This window comes from Pogoniulus pusillus, chromosome 8 (genome assembly GCF_015220805.1).
Source record: "Pogoniulus pusillus isolate bPogPus1 chromosome 8, bPogPus1.pri, whole genome shotgun sequence".
Classification (NCBI taxonomy): Eukaryota; Metazoa; Chordata; class Aves; order Piciformes; family Lybiidae; genus Pogoniulus; species Pogoniulus pusillus.
The window spans coordinates 555,636-575,282 of record NC_087271.1 but is presented as its reverse complement, the minus strand read 5'-3'; the positions used below and the strand labels follow the sequence as shown (position 1 = coordinate 575,282).

General features: G+C 51.3%; 1 protein-coding gene across 1 annotated transcript; it reads left to right on the top strand.

The window, feature by feature from the left end:
- Positions 1-6,452: 6,452 nt before the first annotated feature.
- DHCR24 (24-dehydrocholesterol reductase) lies at positions 6,453-18,729 on the top strand. Its single transcript, XM_064146916.1, has 9 exons — positions 6,453-6,757; positions 8,875-9,030; positions 9,472-9,577; positions 9,896-10,014; positions 10,106-10,369; positions 11,199-11,342; positions 12,525-12,722; positions 13,440-13,618; positions 16,590-18,729. The coding sequence occupies exons 1-9, from the start codon at positions 6,527-6,529 to the stop codon at positions 16,741-16,743; spliced, it is 1,551 nt and encodes a 516-aa protein (XP_064002986.1). The 5' UTR covers positions 6,453-6,526; the 3' UTR covers positions 16,744-18,729.
- Positions 18,730-19,647: the final 918 nt, after the last annotated feature.

The following is a 19,647-nucleotide window of genomic DNA, read 5'->3' as shown; positions in this document are numbered from 1 at the left end:
CCAGGGCACAGGTCTCCATCGGAGCTTTAGCACCGCTCCCCATGCCCAGCTGCCCGTAGCAGGTGCTGCCGCCTACTGGTGAGGCTCGGGGAGACACATCTCTGCAGGCGTCCACGCTGCCTAGATCCATAGAGAGGCCACTCCTAAGGTTTGTTTTCCCTAGCACAGGCCATTGGGCAGAGAGGAGGTGGTGCAGCCTACCAAGCTGATGTGGGCTGCAGCATGCAACCGCAGAGATGTGCAGACAAGAAGGAATCAGAGAGTGGGCTGGGCTGGAAGGCTCCTCCAAAGGGGCTCCTGCACACAGAGGCAAGGCAGAAAACTCCTGCTGTTTATCTTTGCTTTAATTTGCATCTTCCTAAAATGCCTCATTAGTGTCTGTTGATACAGTGGCTCAGGCACCCCTACCTAATCCAGTCAGTAGAACTAGGTACTGAAAATGTGTCCTGCCTCTTCAAATGATGCAATGTCCACCGGTGCCCTGCAGCTACAGCTGCCCCTGACATCCACACAGAAGTGGCTGAGATAGAGACCTGCCACTCCCGAAGGAGAACATCAGCTTCCCTGCTCGGCTTACCCATGAAGTCGTCTGGCTCAGAGAGGGTTAACCTTTCTCCCCAGAACGTATCCTGGCCTTTCCTTAGCTGGGACCTAGCCTGGCTACCCATCTTACTTGCCAGGGTGCTGTTTCACTTCCCCGGAGGTGTAAATGCTCCTGTGCCAGAGAGCTGTCAGCTTCTGTTGACGGGCGGCTCCTTGCCCTACAGGGGGATTAAAAGCTGCTCCCTGGGTGAGGCACTGTGCCGCTTCGGAGCTCGTCCCAGCCCTCTACTCTGCCTGAGTCTGGGTGTAAAGGGGCAGCTCAGTGTCAGGGAAGTTCAGAGCCTATTACAGGCTCTCTGCTGATCCCGGGGATAATGGCAATTAACCGCTCTGGGGCGACAGTGGTTTGCTGCTGGCTGACCTCCTGAAGCTTCTCCTCGGCATTCAGTGAAGACGTGGCCCTTGCCAAGGATGGAGAGGGCAGAAGGAGACAGACAGCACTTGTGCCAGTCTGCAAGGCTTGAGAACTGTGCCCAGGTGCTAACGTGAGCTGGAGACAGCAGTGCCCCTTCTCAGGTCTGTTTCAGAGGTCACAGAATTTCCTTGTGTGGGCACGGAAAGGTCACTGCTCCCCCTTGGCACAGTTTTGCAGCCATCACATTTCTGCACTTCCTAGGGGGCTGGAGAAGATTGGGTGGGCTTTGATTGTGGCAGGAGGCACCGAAGCTGCTGTCTTGTTTTCCTAGGCATTGCTCTACCCGGGTCTGCCAAACTGGATTTTACAGGAGCCTCCTGTACTAAAGGAGACTCCTCCCCTGCCCATCCAGGCTGCTTTGCCAATCCCCTGTTTCAGGGGTGAGGGCCAGCCTGTACGCGGAGGGACTTTCTGCAAAGGAATGGAGTGCTGGGACAAGAGGCAACGGCTTCAAAGGAGAAGAGGTTAGATTTAAAGTAGACATTAGGAAGAAATTCCTCCCCAGGAGGTTGGTGAGGCCCTTAAGCAGGTTGGCCAGAGAACTGTGGAGGCTCCAACCCTGGAAGTGGATCGAAACTAGGTGATCCTTAAGGTCCTTTCCAACACAGACCTATGATGTGTTCAGTCTTCGGTCTGAAGTCCTTCTGAGATGATCCACACATCTCATGAGATGATCCATACATCTTGGCACTCGTGACAGAAGGGGCAGGAGCCTGTTCACCAAGCCATTAGCTTCCTTCTGCTCAGCTCCACACCTGTGGGAGTCTCTTGCCAGCATGGATGCCACCAAGGCACATCTAGCATGGAAAAGAGGCAAGCAGCTCGGGGGGCAGTGAAACAGCTTAACAGAGACCAGCAGTCAGCTTCTGGCCTGGTCTGACGCCGAGTTTCCCAGTGAAAAGGGCACTTGTAGACTGCCAGCACAGCACTGAGCCCTGCTGCACACCCCTCCACCTGTCTGCAGTCAGGCTAATACAGATCCTTATTACTGGAACAATGGTGTATTTTTGGCACCCTCAATTACGAACCACTCTGGCTACAGTTGCTTCACTTCTGGAAGGGATATTCAAGGTAACAGCTCTACAGCCTTTATATAACCAACATTTGCAACTCGCCTTCCAAGCCTTTCCCCCCCTTTTTTTTTCTTCTCTTACAGCTTTCCTGTTTTTCTCTGGTACAGGTAAGTAAACCCAAAGGCTTAGACCCTACAGCTGCACTGATGTTTCTGGAGCATGGCCTGGAGTTTTAGCAGTTTAGGTCATCTGGGAGTGGGCCCACGAAATGTTTATACCACTGAAGTAAATGGCAGCAGGCAGGTGATGGAGTGGCAGCACCAGACTGAAAGAATGGATGTGGCCAAGGCAGCCAGAGTCATAGAACCACAGAATGTCAGGGGCTGGAAGGGACCTCAGGAGCTCATCTGGTCCAGCCCTCCTGCCAGAGCAGGATCACCCAGAGCAGAGCACACAGAGACACATCCAGGCAGTTCTTGTACATCTCCAGAGAGGGAGACTCCACAACCTTTATTTGGAGGAAAAGGACCTCCAAGTACAGCTGGTACCAGGAGGCTAAACACACATATAGATTTCCAAGGGGAGGGGAGGGAGAAAAAAGTGTGGCCTGTGCAGAAAACCAGCTTCCAGTGTTTCCCTCTGGTGACAGTGGCTGTTGCCAGGCTGATAACATTCTTCCGTGTTTTTGCCTTGAGGATGGACTTTGACATTTGCCTTCAGCTGCTGGATGCCCAGAAGCAATCCAGGTTCGTTCAGCCCACGCCCAGAGCAGCACACACCAACCTGCAGTGCCAGACGGCAAAGCCCGCTGCAGCCCGCGCCCCCGAGAGGCTTCTCCTCCGGGCGGCAGAGCGCACTTGGGTTTTCTCAGCAGAGGGAGCTTCGCACACAGCACTTCACCACCGCCTCCCTCAAGCCCTCCGAGCCCACAGCCTGCTTCTGACAGAACCAGCCCTGCGACAAGCAAACACGCGGGACACCTGCGGGCAGCTGATGAGGGACAGGCACTCCCCAGCCATAGGAACCTTGGGCTGCTTCAGAGTGACAGAGTCACTGAACAGCTTAGGCTGGAAGGGACCTCAGAGATCATCTGTCCCAGCCTCCCCACCACGGGCAGGGACACCTCTCAACTAGCCCAGGTTACTCACGGCCCCATCCAACCTGGCCTTGAGCATCTCCACATCCACCACCTCCCTGGACAATCCATTCCAGGGTCTTGCCACCCTCCTACTGAAGAACGTGTTCCTAAGATCCAATCTAAACCTATTTCCCTTCGTCCTGTCAGTGGACACTCTTATAAACATCCCTCTGCAGCCTTCCTCTGGATCCCTTCAGCTTTTGGCAAGCAGCTCTAAGGTCCCCCTGGAACCTTCTCTTCTTCAGGCTGAACAACTCCAGCTCCCTCAGGCTATCCTCAGAGCAGAGGTGCCCCAGCCCCTGGATCATCTTTGTGACCACCTCTGCACTTGTTCCAGCAGAACATCTCAACATCACAGAATCGTTTTGGCTGGAAAGGACCTTGAAGGCTGAGTCCAACCATCCTCTAACTCCACAAACTGAAATTAATTAATTGACTGAATTAGGGCTTGCAGCCCTCCCAACGTTCTTTGTTAGACATAATAGCTGTGACTATTAAAATGCTCATCCTTTCACCACCCTGATGCCACTCCACAGCAGCTGTGGCAGGCAGTACCAGGGCTGAGAGCCTGGGTGATGAGAAGGGCTTTGAATGCTGTCAGTGCCTTTCTTTGCTTCTGCTGAATGCCTCCTGAGACATTCCTTACAGAGTCAGAAGAGAAGGCTCTGGAGAGACCTTATTGAGCACTTAAAGCGGGCTCAAGGAGAAGCTGGGGGCAGACTATTGAGCAGGGCTGCTGTGATGGGACAAGCAGTGATGGTTTTAAACTAAGAGGAGAGATTTAGACTAGATAGGAGGAAAAAATTTTCATGATGACAGTGGTGAACAACAGGCACAGGTTGCCCAGAGAGGTGGCAGATGGCCTCCAGGTGAGGTTGGACAGGGCCATGAGCAACCTGATTTAGCTGGAGGTGTTCCTCCCGACTGCACGGGGGCTGGACTAGATGGCCTTTAAGGTCCCTTCCCAACCAAACCACGCTGTGGTTCGCTGGCTGTGTGTCCCTTCTACACGGTGCCTTTGGACAACTGAGTGGCTAAGTCCTGCTTGGTCAAGGACAGAGCCCTGCAGAGTTAGAAGGTTAGCTCCAGCGTGGCCAGTGAGACTCCTCCTCTGCTTTCTGTGCTCCACTACACCAGCGTGTGTGGGGTGAACTCCAACCGAGAGCTGATCCAGGCAGGAGAGAACGGCTTTACAACCCAGTCCAAATCTTCATTCGGATCAGCTCCCCAGCCTCTCCTACTGAGTGACAGCAGAAGCTGTACTGCACAGCATGCCCAGAACAGCACGAGTGGGTGGGCAGGATGGCAGGAGCAGGAGTCGGGGGAAGAAGGGATGAGGGCTGCTTTTTTTAGGAAGCACTAACAGCTTAAACACACTTAAAATGATAATTTAATTGACAAGACCAGGGATCTTAGTCTCCTGAAGATACCAAGGGACTCCGAGCTTTCCAAACCAGATTTGCAGATGATGTTTTGCTAAGCCTGCATAGACTGTTGGATGATAATTTGCTCCTATCTGAAATAACTAAAATTGAAAACTGTCAGCATTTAAATCATCTGCCTCCCCTCATCCCCCTCTGATGCCTGTATTTTCCATGCTGGCATGACCAGGTATACAGGCAATTTCACCATAAGCTTCGTGGTGACTCACCCCTCTCTTTCACATTGCTGCCTCTGAGCTTACCTACCCCTTCTTGCTGCCTAGGACCTTTACAAAAACAAGAGCAGAACACTGAAAACACGATAAACGTTTTTAATGGAAAAAAACCCAAACCAAATAACAATTTGAAAGCAGTATTTGCACTGAAGGTATAAATATCCCCTTATGAATAAAGGATGCTGCTACCCAATAAGCCCTGCACATGATCTACACTCGGAATAATTATTTAGCTCCCTCAGAGAGGTTAAAATAACCACCGGGCATGAGAAACCTCTTTTCATGCATAGGTTCAGTCAGCAGACAAAATGGTAAACAAAAGCAGATAACACACATGGATTCAAGAAAGGAAAGCGCTGGTGGGCAGGCTAGGGACAAATGCAGTGAATATAATTCAGCTGGGAATTAATTTAGGGTTGAGACCACCTTCAAGCATCAGACCTGAGAAAACTGAGAGCAGTAAAAGCAGTGGGACAGGATTCACACCAAAGCCTCCAAGCTGTCTGGAGGAGACTCCAAGGTGTGACTGCCTGCCACAGCTGAGCTCTGGACCTTGATGCAGCGATCCCTTCCAGTCTGTGGCTGCCAAAGGCCAAAGTGAGCATGTGTCCTGGTGACAAAGAGGAAGAGGCACCGTCTGACTTGCGTGTGCACAGCTACATGGCTGTGCTGGCACGCTGACCGAACACCTGGGCACCAGGCTCCCCCGTGAGCCCAGCGCTGCTGCGGGCGTCGCTGCCACTCCAGCGTCCCTGGGGCTGTCACTGCCTGTGGGGCACCTCTGCCACTGTCCTCCCAAACAGCTAACCTCTTCAGGGACACATTTCAGCTTAGAGAAAGCCTTCACTTCCTCACAGAGCCTTAGGTACCTTCCCTGCCGCTGCTCCACCGTGGAGCGGCATTTTCCGCCAAGGTTTTAGAGAGCAAGCCGTGTTTTGGAGAGGGCTGCCTCTTTCCTCCTTCCACAAAGTGGCCTGCACGGCACTCCTGACTTGGCGCTGGGACACAGCTTCGCTGCCAGGATCACGAGTACCTAGAACAGTACCGTCGGGATGCACAAGGGAGACATGCGGAGGAGTTTTGCTCCTACCCTCGCAGCCAAGGGCAGCAGACACAGCTCCCTGCCCGGGGGACACTAGCTAGTGCAGATCCTCCAGCAGAGTCGCCAAGGGCCTGTCCCCAGCCATGACTCTGGAGGTCACCTCTGCCTCGGGGCTCGTCCCCCACCTTATGACCTACCGCCAGACCCGGTCAGGGATCTGGTCCTGCCCTGGGGCCAGCAGTGCGACAATTCTCCGGGCCCCGTGCCAGCCCTAGCCGGGGGCTCTGACCGTTGCCCGGGCCCCGTCCCAGCCTTGACCTGGCATCCCGGCTGTCCCGCGGGCGCCGCCCCTGCCCCGGCCGGGCCCCCTCCCGGTGCCCTGGGGGTAACCCCCGGCGGGGCCGCGGCGCGGGCGGGGGCCGGCGGCAGAAGGGGAGAGCGGGGCTCGCGGCGGGGAGCCAATGGCAGCGCTCAGCGCCTGGTCCGATCTCCGCGGAGCTCTCTCATTGGCCTCTCCCCTCCCCTCGCCTCACGGCGGCGGCCAATGGGGGGTGGGCGCGCGGGGGGGGGGTGTGGCCGGGCGGCGAGCGCGCGAGCGGCGGGCGCGGCATGGCGAGGCCCCGGCGGCCGTGAGGGAGCGCGGGCGGACGCGGCAGCCATGTCGCCGGTGTGGTCGCTGCTGGCGGGGCTGCTGCTGCTGCTGCTATGGGTGCGGCACCGGGGGCTGGAGGCCGTGCTGGTGCACCACCGCTGGGTCTTCGTCTGCTTCTTCCTCATGCCGCTCTCCATCCTCTTTGACGTCTACTACCATCTGCGCGCCTGGGCCGTCTGGCGCCTCCACAGCGCCCCGCGGCAGCACGCCCAGCGCGTTCGCAACATCCAGGCGCAGGTGAGCCCGCAGCGCAGACACGCACCCCCGCTCCCGGCCCGGGCGGCGGGTTGGCGCCCCTGGCCCCCTCCGTTGCGTCCCCGCACGCCGGCGATGCCCCGGGGGCTGGCGACGCGCAGCCCCCCTCCCCCGCTCCCTTGTGCCTCTCCCGGAGCGAAGCCCGGCCCTGAATGCAGGCGCGGCAGCCGGAGCGGGCAGAAGGCAGCGGGTGTTTCTGCCCCGCTGGGGTGGGTTTTCCGGGCTGTGACTCCGCTCCAAGTCGCGGCGTTAGCAGCTGGCCAGTCCGGCTGCGGCTGTCCGCCTGCTGCCGCCGCGACACCCCGCAGAGGAGGGCTGAGGGGCACCCCGTGCCCGCACACGGCCCCCGCACGTCCTGGGCACCTGTGTAACAAGCCAGATGTTAGTCTTGAAGCGGTTGCCTTAATACCATCTTCTAATAACCCTCTGCATCTAGCATCTCGGCATTGTTAGTGCCGAGAGGTGACTGAAGGGGAGCTGAAACTTTTCGTGCACGCAGTAGAGCAGATGTCTGTAGTGTTTCTGTGCTCGCTGCTGTTCACGGTATTTCTGTCACGTCTGCCGCTGTTTTCTTCCTTGACACTCACGTTCATCGCAGACGCAGATGGGTATTGATGCATACGGAGCTGTTGGGGGGTTTGGGGCAGGGGTTTTATCACCAGCTGTAGCAGCAATTGAGCCGAGAAGAAAGTGCTACAGCTGGCGTTCGTTCTCCGAGTGTGACTCACTGTGGCGTTTGCAGAATTGTGGCTTATGCCTTTTCCTTCTCAACTCTTCTCTCTTTGCACGTTTATTTGCAGGCTTAGGTGATTTTTTGGGTGTCTGTAGGAGGAGACGTCACATTCACGTGGACCTGTCACTTAGGGTCGTTGGTTAGTGTGGACCTTTCAGTGCCAGATGATCTTGGAGGTCTCTTGCAGCCAGATCTATTCTGTGAATAACTTTTCAGGGAAGTGAGGTTCCGCTGCCAGTAGCTCCCTTAGAGTGAAGGTCTTCCTGTGGATCTTTAAAACTTTCATCCTGGTTTTCCAAATCTCATCTCAAAAACAAAAAAAAACCCAAAAACCAAAACCATGACTGAAATGACAACACAAAAATCTACAGGGTATTAGAAATGCTTCCTCTACATAGCTAAATCCCTCTGGTTATATTTCGTTTAAAACCTCAGAGCTCTGCAGAGTGACTTCCAAAGTGTCACTACTCAGAGGCATCCAGGCTTTCTCTACTGGCAGCTAGACTCATAGAATGATTCAAGAGAGGTTCCCCCTCTGCTCCTCCCTACTGTGGTCCCACTTAGAATAGTGCATCCAGTTCTGGGCTCCCCAGTTCTGGAGGGAGATAGTCGAGTGGAACACTACAGGGATGATTAAGGGACTGGAGCACAGCCTGATGAGGAAAGGCTGAGAGATCTGGGGCTGTTTATTCTGGTGAGAAGACTGAGAGAGGATCTAATGAATGCATATATGTATTTGAGGGCTGGGGGTCAGGAAGGAAGGGACAGGGGCAGCCTCTACTCAGTTGTGCCCTGCAATAGGACAAGAGGCAATAGATGGAAACTGCAGCACAGAAGGTTCCACCTCAACGTGAGGAAAAACTTCTTTATTGTCAGGGTCACAGAGCACTGGCACAGGCTGCCCAGAGAGGTTGTGGAGTCTCCTTTTCTGGGGACTTCCAAGCCCTGTATGGATGTGTTCCTGTGTGCCCTGCACCAGATTCTGTGGTCCTGCTCTGGCATGTGTTTGGACCCAAAGATCTCCAGACGTTACTTCCAACCCCTAACATCCTGTGATTCCTGGGTTGGAAGGGGCCTTCAGAGATCATCTAGTTCAACCTCCTCTGCAATCAGCAGGGACATCCTCAGCTGGATCAGGTTGCCCAGAGCCCTGTTGAGCCTCACCTTGAATATCTCCAGGGATAGGGCCCCAAACACCTCCTTGGGCAAACTGCTCCAGTGTTCCACTACCCTTGTGGTAAAGAACTTGTTCTAAACGTGCATGTAACAGTATTTCTGAAGACTTACAGTGAGGGAAAGATGTTTCTGGTATGTTACTGAGGAGATATGTGCTTTACAGCACCCAGTCAGTTGCTCCCTCTTGCAGGTTCGGGAATGGAAGAAAGAAGGCAGCAAAAGGTACATGTGCACTGGCCGGCCGGGTTGGCTGACTGTGTCACTTCGTGTTGGCAAGTACAAGAAGACTCATAAGAACATCATGATCAACTTAATGGATGTTCTGGAAGTGGACAGTGAAAGACAGGTAACAAGTTCAGCATAAAGCTTTCATGATAACTAGGCTTAGGGCTTTTGGTTTTTACTGTGTGTATAGCTGAAGAGGAGATGAGACTCCATACAGAACAAAGGGGTTTTGCGTGGCTGTAGACACACCAAAGCACAGGTTTCACAACCTGTGCTTGGATTGTTCTACCCAAAAACACAGCATATGGAGTTGCTTAGCTTTTCTGTGCTGGAGCCTGAAAGACCAGATTGATTTATGGTTCTGGGGACTGAGCAGCAAGATGTTAAGGCAGAGGAGGAATCACTAAACAGTTTCCACTATTTTTAGAAGTGCTCTTAGGAAAGTAAGTCTCCAAATCCTGGTAACAGATGGAAGTTCAAGACAGCCATATTCTGTCATTGTTAATGCTGAGCACTTAATTAATGTGGGGGGGGGGAAAATTTGGTTTCTTTGCTTTTTTAGGTTGTTCGTGTGGAGCCTTTGGTGACCATGGGCCAGTTGACTGCCTACCTCAACCCAATGGGCTGGACTGTTCCTGTGGTACCAGAGCTTGATGATCTTACAGTAGGTAAGGGTCATGATGAGACTCACTGGTTGTTGCTGTGCAGAAACATGTTGATTGGAGAGGGCTGGGTGACAGGTTGGACTGGATGATCTTGAAGGTCTCTTCCACCCTGATTGATTCTGTGATTCTATGTTGCATTATTTTAAAGGAACCCTGTGGCCTGTTGTGGTATTTATGTTATAAGCACTTAGTGTTTTGTTTGGGTTTGTTAAATAAGGCTTAAAAGTCAGGCCCAGAGCTTAACAGGGGAGGTTTTGTTCCCATTAACCGCCTTTGTTTTAGAGTGTGTCACCTTTGATTTGTGTTGTGCTCTCTTGCTAGGTGGCCTGATCATGGGGACCGGCATTGAGTCTTCATCCCATATCTATGGACTTTTCCAGCACACCTGTGTGGCCTATGAGCTTGTTCTTGCTGATGGAAGCCTTGTGAGATGCTCACCAGTAAGACAAAAATGTTATTTTGCTATCATTTACAATGTGGTTGACAGTTACCAGTGTGGATATGTGATTGAATATGACATACTTTTTGCAGACTGAAAATTCAGACCTATTTTATGCAGTGCCTTGGTCTTGTGGTACTCTGGGTTTCCTGGTTGCAGCAGAAATAAAAATGGTTCCTGCCAAGAAATATGTCAAATTGCACTACTGTCCCGTGAGAGGACTGCAGAAGATCTGTGAAAAGTTCACTGAGGAGTCTAAGAAAAAGGAGAACAGCTTTGTGGAAGGACTCGTGTATTCTTTGGATGAAGCAGTCATCATGACAGGAGTCTTGACTGATGAAGCTGAGCAAAGCAAGGTAACTGAAGGGAAGTTACTCACCAAGTCAAAAAATAACCCCAGAGTTCAACTAAAGCTCTATTATATGCCAATAAAAACCAGGATCGTTGTAAGATTGGAACAGTCTCTTACCCACGGGATTAAAAGGTAGATCTGTCCAGCAGAATGGTTTCACTTAGAGCTCTCTGCTTCTACAGTGGAGCCTGTAGTCTAAATCTCTTCAATCTAGGAGAAATGACCCACTGATTTCATTACTAGAGCAAATAATTGGTCTACAGCCTCTTCATTGCAGTACCTAGGGAGGGAGAAAAGTCACTTCCCTGATACACAGAACAGTGCCGGTTTACACTGCAGTTATTCAGAGGGGCTCTCGCACAGCAGCTATTCAGAGCTCTTACACAGCAGTTAGTTATTCAGAGGAGCTCTTACACAGCAGTTAGTTATTCAGAGGAGCTCTTCCCCCAGCAGGCTTTTAATACAGTGTATCTTTGTAAAACACGTCAGGGACCTGCTCCTTGTTCACTGCATCCCTCAGCCTGGATATTTCTCCTCTGCCAGGAGACTCTGAATGAGGAGTTGAGGGTATTTTAGGAATCCAGTTCTGTCACATTCACCATCTCTTGATTAAGCTGATAACAGGCAAGCTTTGCAAGTCTTTCTTAAAGTGCAATGGCAAGGAAGGTGAGAGGGAGCCGTTTCTGTGGAGAAATGAGGGCTCCCTGGGTTTCTTGTGACAGCCTCATTCAAACTCCTGACAGTGAAGGAGTCTGGGGACGTACGTAGCATTGCCTCAAGGTGTAACTGTTGCCCGTGGTGGTGCCTGCTAATGAGTGCACACTGTCTTGTAGGTAAACAGGATTGGTAACTACTACAAGCCGTGGTTCTTTAAGCATGTGGAACAGTATTTGAAAGAGGACAGCACTGGCACAGAATACATTCCCTCCAGACATTATTACCACAGGCATACACGCAGTATCTTCTGGGAACTCCAGGTAAGACCAGTTCCAAAACTCAACACCTGCACGGAGGAGCACTGCTGTCTCCCAGTGTGGGCACAGTGTAGCTTCTTCCCTTGGCCACAAAGCTGTCTTTCCTGGCAGGAAAACAAAAAAAACCAGCGTGAAATTTATGGGGATTTGAAAAATCCTTTGTTTGGGCAAAACAAATCCAAAGGCACTTCCTTGCATACAGTCACAGAGTCAGTGAGGCTGGAAAAGACCTTTAAGATCATCACATATAAGGCATTAGGTCATAACCTCCTGATTTCCTTTTTACTGAAGTACATATTTCAGTGTTAAGCTTTTATAGCTACTAAGTGATTGCCAAAGACAGGCAATGGGAAAATAACATGAGTGTGAAACTGGCTGGAGATTGGCCCTGGCTAAACTCAACAGCAGTAATTAGGCATTACTTTGAAGTTCATAAATGTATTCACTCTGATGTACCTTTACACAAAGCTTTATTTGGCATTGTGACAGATCCCTGCTGCTCCATTTTGAATATCTGGAGTGAGATTCTGGGTTCTTTCAGCTCCCAGAGAAGTCAAACAGGAGCTGGCTGTGCAAGAAGTACTTAAAACTTGACAGCTTTATAATTCCTTGAAGACCTGACCTTATGTGTGTTTATTTTTGCAAGAGTTCCTTAAGTTAAGCTTTGTCTGGCCTCCTTCCTTAGCTGTTTTGAGACAGTGGCCTGCTCTCTGAGAGTATTTGGGACTGATTTGTGTGACTGAAAATCGGTCAGCGTAACTAGGGGGTGCTCAGGGCAGGGCTGCTTAGCCCGCTTCATTCCAAGCCTCTCTTATCTGTTCGTAGAATCACAGAATGGCTCAGGTTGGAAGGCACCTCAGCTTCAAACCATTCCCCCTTGTGCTGTCTCCAGACACCCTGATGAAAAGTCCCTCTGCAGCCTTCCTGCAGGATCCCTTCAGGTGTCAGAGGGCAGCTACAAGGTCCCTCTGGAGCCTTCTCTTCTGCAGGCTGCACACCCCCAGCTCCTCAGCCTATCCTCATGGCAGAGGTGCCCCAGCCCTTGGCTCATCTTTGTTTAGCAAAATTATCAGCAGTTAAATTAATTGAAAATCTGAGTTAATACTGCTCTGAGCACTCTAAAGTGTTGTGTTTTGGCTCACTTGCTTGCTCTTAAGTCCCATTTTTTTTCTTTCCTCTTTAAAGGACATCATTCCTTTTGGCAATAACCCTGTTTTCCGTTACCTGTTTGGCTGGATGGTTCCTCCAAAAATCTCTCTGTTAAAGCTCACCCAAGGAGAAGCCATTCGAAAGCTGTACGAGCAGCACCACGTTGTGCAGGACATGCTGGTGCCAATGAAGAGCCTCCAGAAGTCCATCCAGACCTTCCACAACGACCTTCATGTGAGAACATGTTTTGTGCAGCACTGTGTGTGGTGAGGCCTATGACTCTAGACTTTAAGGCTTAATAATCTGCCCATGGAAAAGGTCGTTATTGTATCCTGGGGACTGCTCTGCTTTGTGAGTCTGTGCTGCAGAGCTGCAGGGAAAGAAAAAGAGCAGAGCTGTCTGAAAACAAGGCCAAGAAAAGAACTGAAAGTGATTCAACCTTTAGTAGAAGCCCAGCACTTGGACAAGCTGTTTTTTCACTTGGTAACTCCTGAACCAGTTTTACTCTCAACTAGAAAGCGTGGCACTAAGCCCCAAGCTGTGGGAATTAATTTCCCTTCCTTGGTTTTGTTTCTGAATTTATTTTAGTTAGTGTAAGAAGTGCAAACTTGGCAATTCCAATTTTGGGCTGACCTGGAAGAGAAAGCTTCATTTTCTTTTTACTCCTAGTGTGTATTCCAAGTGTTGCTTTGGGGTTAGGGGTTTTCTTTCATTTCAAATGTTCAGGGGAGGAGCTGTAATTCTAGGAGGACACAGCACCCTGTCTGAGCACCTCAGTCCGTTGGTGTTACTGTCACTGGAAAGCACAGCTGAGAGCCACAGCAAGAGCAGTGCACGTTTCGGTCCCAAACTGGGAAGAAGTCCTCTCAGGACTTCACTTTATCATCTTATTAAGGGATAGCTCAAAGGATTGGCATGTTAAACATAAGTGATAAAGTGTTTTATTTGCAGGTGTACCCTCTCTGGTTGTGTCCTTTCATACTGCCTAATAATCCTGGTATGGTCCACCCAAAAGGAGATGAAACAGAACTCTACGTGGATGTAGGAGCTTACGGAGAGCCCAGAAGGAAACAGTTTGAAGCCAGGGCTTCAATGAGGCAGATGGAGAAGTTTGTAAGAAGCATACATGGGTAAGGATTCCCACTCCTTAGAACAGTAACAATGCCATGTAATTTGCACCTGTGTGGTTTCACTGCAGTTAATCCCACAGAACTTTAATACTGCAATCATTTAACAGGAAAACTAACTTCAGTTGCTAATTGTGGCGTTGTGGCTTTCAAGCATGACTGTACTCTTGCTATTTGACTGCAAAACCAGACAAGTGAGCACAGGGGCTGAAGTTCCTGCAGTGTACTTGGGAGCGAGGTGGCTTCAGATCACCTGTGTGTCCTTTCAGCTCTGGGAGTGGAGTCTCTGTTGCAATAAAATGAATGCAGCCAGGTGCAGACAGTCCCCATGTCTGCATGCTGCAGCTGCCTTGTTCCGGGTGGGTTCAAAGCCAGGGCAAACCCAGCACTGCCTTGGCCACAGTGCCTCCAGAAATCCTATAGGCTTCTTACGGTCTGCACAGCCTCCCTGCCTGCCCTTGGGATTGTTTTGCTCTCTGCAGTCCTTGCAGCGTCGAGCCAGAGCCCTGCCCTGTCCTTGCCCGGGGAGGCCCGCCTTGGCTCCCTGCTTCGGTCCCTGAGTGCTGGTGGCAGCCTTCCCTCCCTCACAACTTGTGCTTGCTTTTCCCTGCCCTGATTCCTGTCACATAGACCGTGGTAGGCGTCAGATATGTGCCCACCATCTGCCACAGGCTCGTGCCAGCCGAATTTGCCGTAGTAGTGTCAGTGGAGAAGCAGTTAGAGGCTTGTTTCTCAGGAACAAAAACAACTACAGGGTATTTTCACACCATCAGTATAATTTATCCACATTTCTGGTCTGACCTACTTCCCCGTCTAACAGCCATATATCCCATGTGGCTGAGCAGCGGTGCTGAGGCTGCTGCAAGATGATTTGAAGAGTGTTGAGTGACTTGGGCTGCCAGAGAACAAAGCAACTGAAAAGTGCTTCTTACCTTTTATTTTAGTTAAGCTTTTAATTATAGCTCTGTATCAACAGAGTTTTGTCTCCTCTCTACCTGCCACTAGGAAATGAGCAGTGGATAAATACTTGGGAGTTTTGTAATCTGGCACAACAGCAAAGCTTTATGCAAGAGTTTGTGTTTTGCTGCTGTGCTGTGATGTCAGCTGCATTTCATGAGGAAGATTGCACAGCTAAGTACAGGTTTCATTTCTTGTTGTAAATAGACATCGAGCCAGAAAGGTGCCCCTGTGGCCAGGAAGCCTAGTGGCATCCCAGGTGGGTTAGAAGGGCTGTGGTGAGTGGGTCCAGAGAGATTCTCCTGCCTTTCAGTTCAAGAAGGGCCTCAGGGAACTGCTTGAAAGAGTCCAGTGCAGAGCCACAAAGCTGGTGATGGCAGTGGATCACCTCCCTGCTGAGGACAGGCTGAGGGAACTGGGGCTCTGCTTGGAACAGAGTAGCCTGAGGGGTGCCCTCAGTCGTGTTTATCAAGTGGTGAAGTGCAGTGTTGGGAGGACAGAGCCAGGCTCTGCTCAGGGATGTCCAGTGACAGGAGAAGGGGCAGTGGGTGCAAGCTGGAGCAGAGGAGGGAACAGAAGGGAAAACTCACTGTGAGGGTGCCAGAGCCCTGGAGCAGGCTGCCCATAGAGGTTGTAGAGTCTCCTTCTCTGGAGGCATTCAAAACCCACCTGGATGTGTTCCTGTGTGACCTGCCCTGGGTGATGCTGCACTGGCAGGGAGGTTGGACTGGATGAGCTTTCCAAGTCCCTCCTAACCCCTAGCACTCTGTGATTCTGTGACCTTTGTTACACTGTGCTTCAGTTACGCCAGACATTTATCTCCTCAGCCTGGTCTGATTTGGCAGGCTTTTGCCTTCCCAGTTATATTATCAGTCCCAGATCAGAGAAACCATAAGAGGTCAAAGAATGTGTTGTTGTATCTGCTGGGAGAGCAGTTTGTATCACAGGCTAGCACACGATGCCATGATTGGACCTCCACGGATCCTAAGACAAGCTGAAAAAATACTTCTTTCCTTAGAAGCTGTAATTAAAAGGTTTTGAATGGCAGAAAAGTAGGAAAGCAGGCTTTTGGGAACAGCTAGAAAAGTGTTGGGTGAGGAAAGCTGAGGTCATGGGTGGGTTTTGGTGCAAAGGAGCCATACTCTTGATGTGGGGCAACTTTTGAAGTTCCCTCTAGGCTGAGTTTCTGAGAAGAGTTGTTGCAAGCTGACAGGAGATCTGGCTGCTCGTGGGTAGGATCACAGAACGGTTTGAGTTGGAAGGGGCCTCCAGAGGTCATCCAGTCCAACCCCCTCTGCCGTCAGCAGGGACATCCTCTGCTAGATCAGGCTGCCCAGAGCCCTGCCGAGCCTCACCTTGAGTACATCTCCAGGAATGGGAACTCACCCACCTCCCCGGGTAACCTCTTGCAGTGTTCCAGCACCCTCATGGTGCAGAACTCCTTCCTAACACCCAGCCTAAGTCTGCTCTGCTCTCATTTCAAACCATTGCCCCTCCAAACGTGAGCCACTCTCTGCAGACAAATGTTGTTTAGCCCTTCTCCTTTTCCCTTTGCAGTGGCAAAACTACTGGAGGAATCAGTCAGCATGTTGGTGACTAAAGTAGTGTTCTGAGCTATACTTGCAAAGCAGGTTATTTGAATAGCTTTCTTGTGCCACCTTCCCCTTCACCACGGCTGTGGCAGTACTCTGCTCCTTCCACCATTGCAGGGCATTTCCTCTTGGGGCAGAAGTTATGGTAATGTAAAATCCAGAAAACGGAAGAGTTTGCATGTCCCAGCATGGTCCATGTGCTTGTTCTCCAGAGGATTCTGGGTAGGGGGTTTGGTTCACAGGATCATAGAACGGTAGGGGTTGGAAGGGACCCCCGGAGATCATCAACTCCAGCCCCCCTGCCAGAACAGCATCACCCAGGGGTCGAGTATTTGCTGTTGTTGGCTTACCCTGGATGTTGGTGTTGTGTTCCAGGCCTTGTGGCACAACTAATACCCAATCTGTCTCTTGTTTCTCCTCCCCAGTTTCCAGATGCTGTATGCAGATTGCTACATGACCCGTGAGGAGTTCTGGGATATGTTTGATGGCTCCTTGTACCACAAGCTGAGGGAGCAGATGAATTGCAAGGATGCCTTTCCAGAAGTGTATGACAAAATCTGCAAAGCAGCAAGGCACTGAGCCTGGGTGACCTAATCAAGCAATCAGGGAAAGATGAATTTACCTATAGCTAGTCAATATTTCCTTTAAAACAACACCAACAAAGCTTTATTGCTCTCCAAATAAGCTCCTTCCTGTCAATGTTTGAAGATATGAATTCCTGCTTTATACTATTTATGTTTAGTATTTCTTTGTACGTTTTAAATCCCATTTTCCAACCTCAAAGTGATTGTTTTTAAGAGATCTCAAGTGCTAGCCTTTGTGTCTTGATGTAGGGGACATAGGTGAGCTCACCAGTTTCCAAGCGCTGGAAGAGCAACTGCCTGAAGAGAGCTGGAGTGACAGCAGCTGTATGCGATAGCTACTGGAAGTGGTGGGTGAGGGCTGAGAAATAGGTGCCAAAGCTGAAAGCATTGTCAAACGAATGCTGGTGTTGAAGCCCTTTGCCTGCAGCGGGGAGCCCGTAGGGCAGCTCAGCGACCGCACCACCGGCGGTAGGGCGCTGCGCGGTGCTGTGCCGTCAGTGTTCCGCCGTGCCGTCAGCTCGGCAGAGCACTGCAGCTCCCTGACGGCAGGCCTGAGCACTGGGGGGGTGAGGAAAATGCTTTTTACTTGTGCCTATCAGATTTGTACTGGTTTTGGTTATGAAGTGTAAGTGGGTGTAGGTTTTAGCTACTTTGTAACTGGCTAACAGTGCGTTGCTGGGGGGTTGGTCTCCCCCCAAATCTCAATGTTCTGGCTTTGCAGACTACTGAAGACATTGCTGCTATTCCCTATAGCCAAGCTTTAATTTCAGTTTTTACTTGTTGTGGATCTGTTTGTTTGGATTTTTTGAGGGGTTCTGGTTGTTGCTTAATTTTAGTGCCTTACAAAATACTCAGTTGGAGGAAGACATGGGTTATTTCACACCCGTCAGAGGAGGAGGTCAAGGCTTTAGTCAGAGCACGTGGCTGTGGATAAGCAGAGCCCCTGTGGCTCTTCAGCACACACAGGCTTTGGTTCTGACTCGAGTGGCCCTTCTGCTTTTTTGTTTTAGCTGGAGTAGATTGATAGGCTTTGTAAAAGGACTGTTTCAGTCACCTGGAGAGGAAGCCAGCAGCGAATGCTGTTGGGTTCCTTCTGCCTGCTTGCTGGTGAGAAGGGTACACTCACTTCGGCCGAAGAAGTGTGGGAATGTTTTGACCCTGTAGCCAAAAAAACACGGTTCAGAACCAACCCTGTGTCTTGTCCAAGCAGTACTTCAAACTGTTACTTGAAACCTTGCTGATCTTGAAGGAGAAAAAAGTGATTTTCTTGAGGCTTGGGTGAGGTGAAGACATTCTTCAGCAGTTCCCAGTGGGAGGCCTGATTTCTGTATGAGTGCTAAACCAATGATTATATTTATTGATAGATGGATGTTTATGGTCCAGATGAAACCAATGATAAAGCAGTGACAAGAAGAAGCTTGGCCTGTTGCTCAGTGATGCATGCTGGGCAAACTGGGTGCAGATCAAGTACCCCTTAGAGCCCCCCGTCAGGGCCTGGGAGCATGAGCAGCCTGCCAAGGGGAGACGCAGCCAGTGCAGAGCCTGCAGTGCTGCCCGAGCCACACTGGGGCTGTGTCAGTGATCCAGGGGCATCTGCTACACCCTGCCAGGCTTTGGGGTGCATGGGAAGGCAAACGCTGATTCCTGGGGTGTAAGCTGCCCTCCTGCCCCTGGGGCAGAGCTATGATTTAGCCCAGTGATTGTAACACAAGCTGCAAAGAGAGGGTTTGGTTAGCTCTGACAGGGCGAGGTTAAAGAGCTGGAGGACATGCAGATCCCTTTCCCTGGGCCGCCTTTCTCTCACGTACGTACTGCTGATCTTTAGGTGTGCACTGTATTTGGGTTTTCACTCCTTAATTTATTGGCAAACGCTGTTTGGGGTGGTTGGGTGCTGTCCCTGTGCCTGTCACACACCCGCATCGTGGCTGTGGCTCTTCATTTTCCGTTGTACGGGCTGTGAAAATAAAAGATCTATCCAGCACGCTGCTCCACCTGGTGTCTTTCAGCAGCTGAGCACTTACAGCTCAGTACTTAACAGAATCACAGAGAGGTTTGGGTTGGAAGGGACCTCAAAGCTCAGCCACTTCCAAGCCCCCTGCCTTAGGCAGGGACACCTCCCACTAGAACAGGTCGCTCAAGGACTCATCCAGCCCGATCCGGAACACCTCCAGGGAGGCTGTGGAGCACAGAAGCATCGAATGTGATCTTTGGTCACGTTTGGTGCTTCAGTGTTCCACAGCCTCCCATGGCAACCTCTGCCAGTGCTCACCACGCTCAACTTGTGCCAGTGTCTCACCACCCTCACTCCAAAGAACCCTTTCTTAACATCCAGTCTCAATCTCCCCTCTGCCACTTCAAACCCATTCCTCCTCATCCTCTCATTACCAGACCTTGTCCATAGTCCCTCCCCAGCCCTCCTGGAGCCCCCTTCAGATCCTGCAAGGCCACTCCAAGGTCTCCTCCAAGCCTTCTCTTCTCCAGCCTGCACAGCCTCAACTCTCTCAGCCTGTGCTCAGAGCAGAGCTGCTGCAGCCCTCTCAGCATCTTGGTGGCCTCTGCACTGCCTCCAACACTTCCATGTCCTTCCTATGTTGGGGGCTCCAGAGCTGCCCCCAGGACTGCAGGTGGGGTGTGAGGAGAGCAGAGCCAAGGAGCAGAATCCCCTCCCTTGGCCTGGCAAGCACTTCTCTGCATCGTTCCTTGCACTTAACTGTGTTGCTGCAAGTGGCCAGTGCCTGGGTAAGGGATGGGAGGCATGGCAGAGCGTGACCCTGGTGCTGCACACAGCTTTGAAGGAATGCTTTTGAAATCTGTGAGGCTGCACTTAACCTGCACAAAACGAACACCTTACAGATGAGCCTTAACCCTTCAGTTACGCCCCACTGACTCCACATGCCCT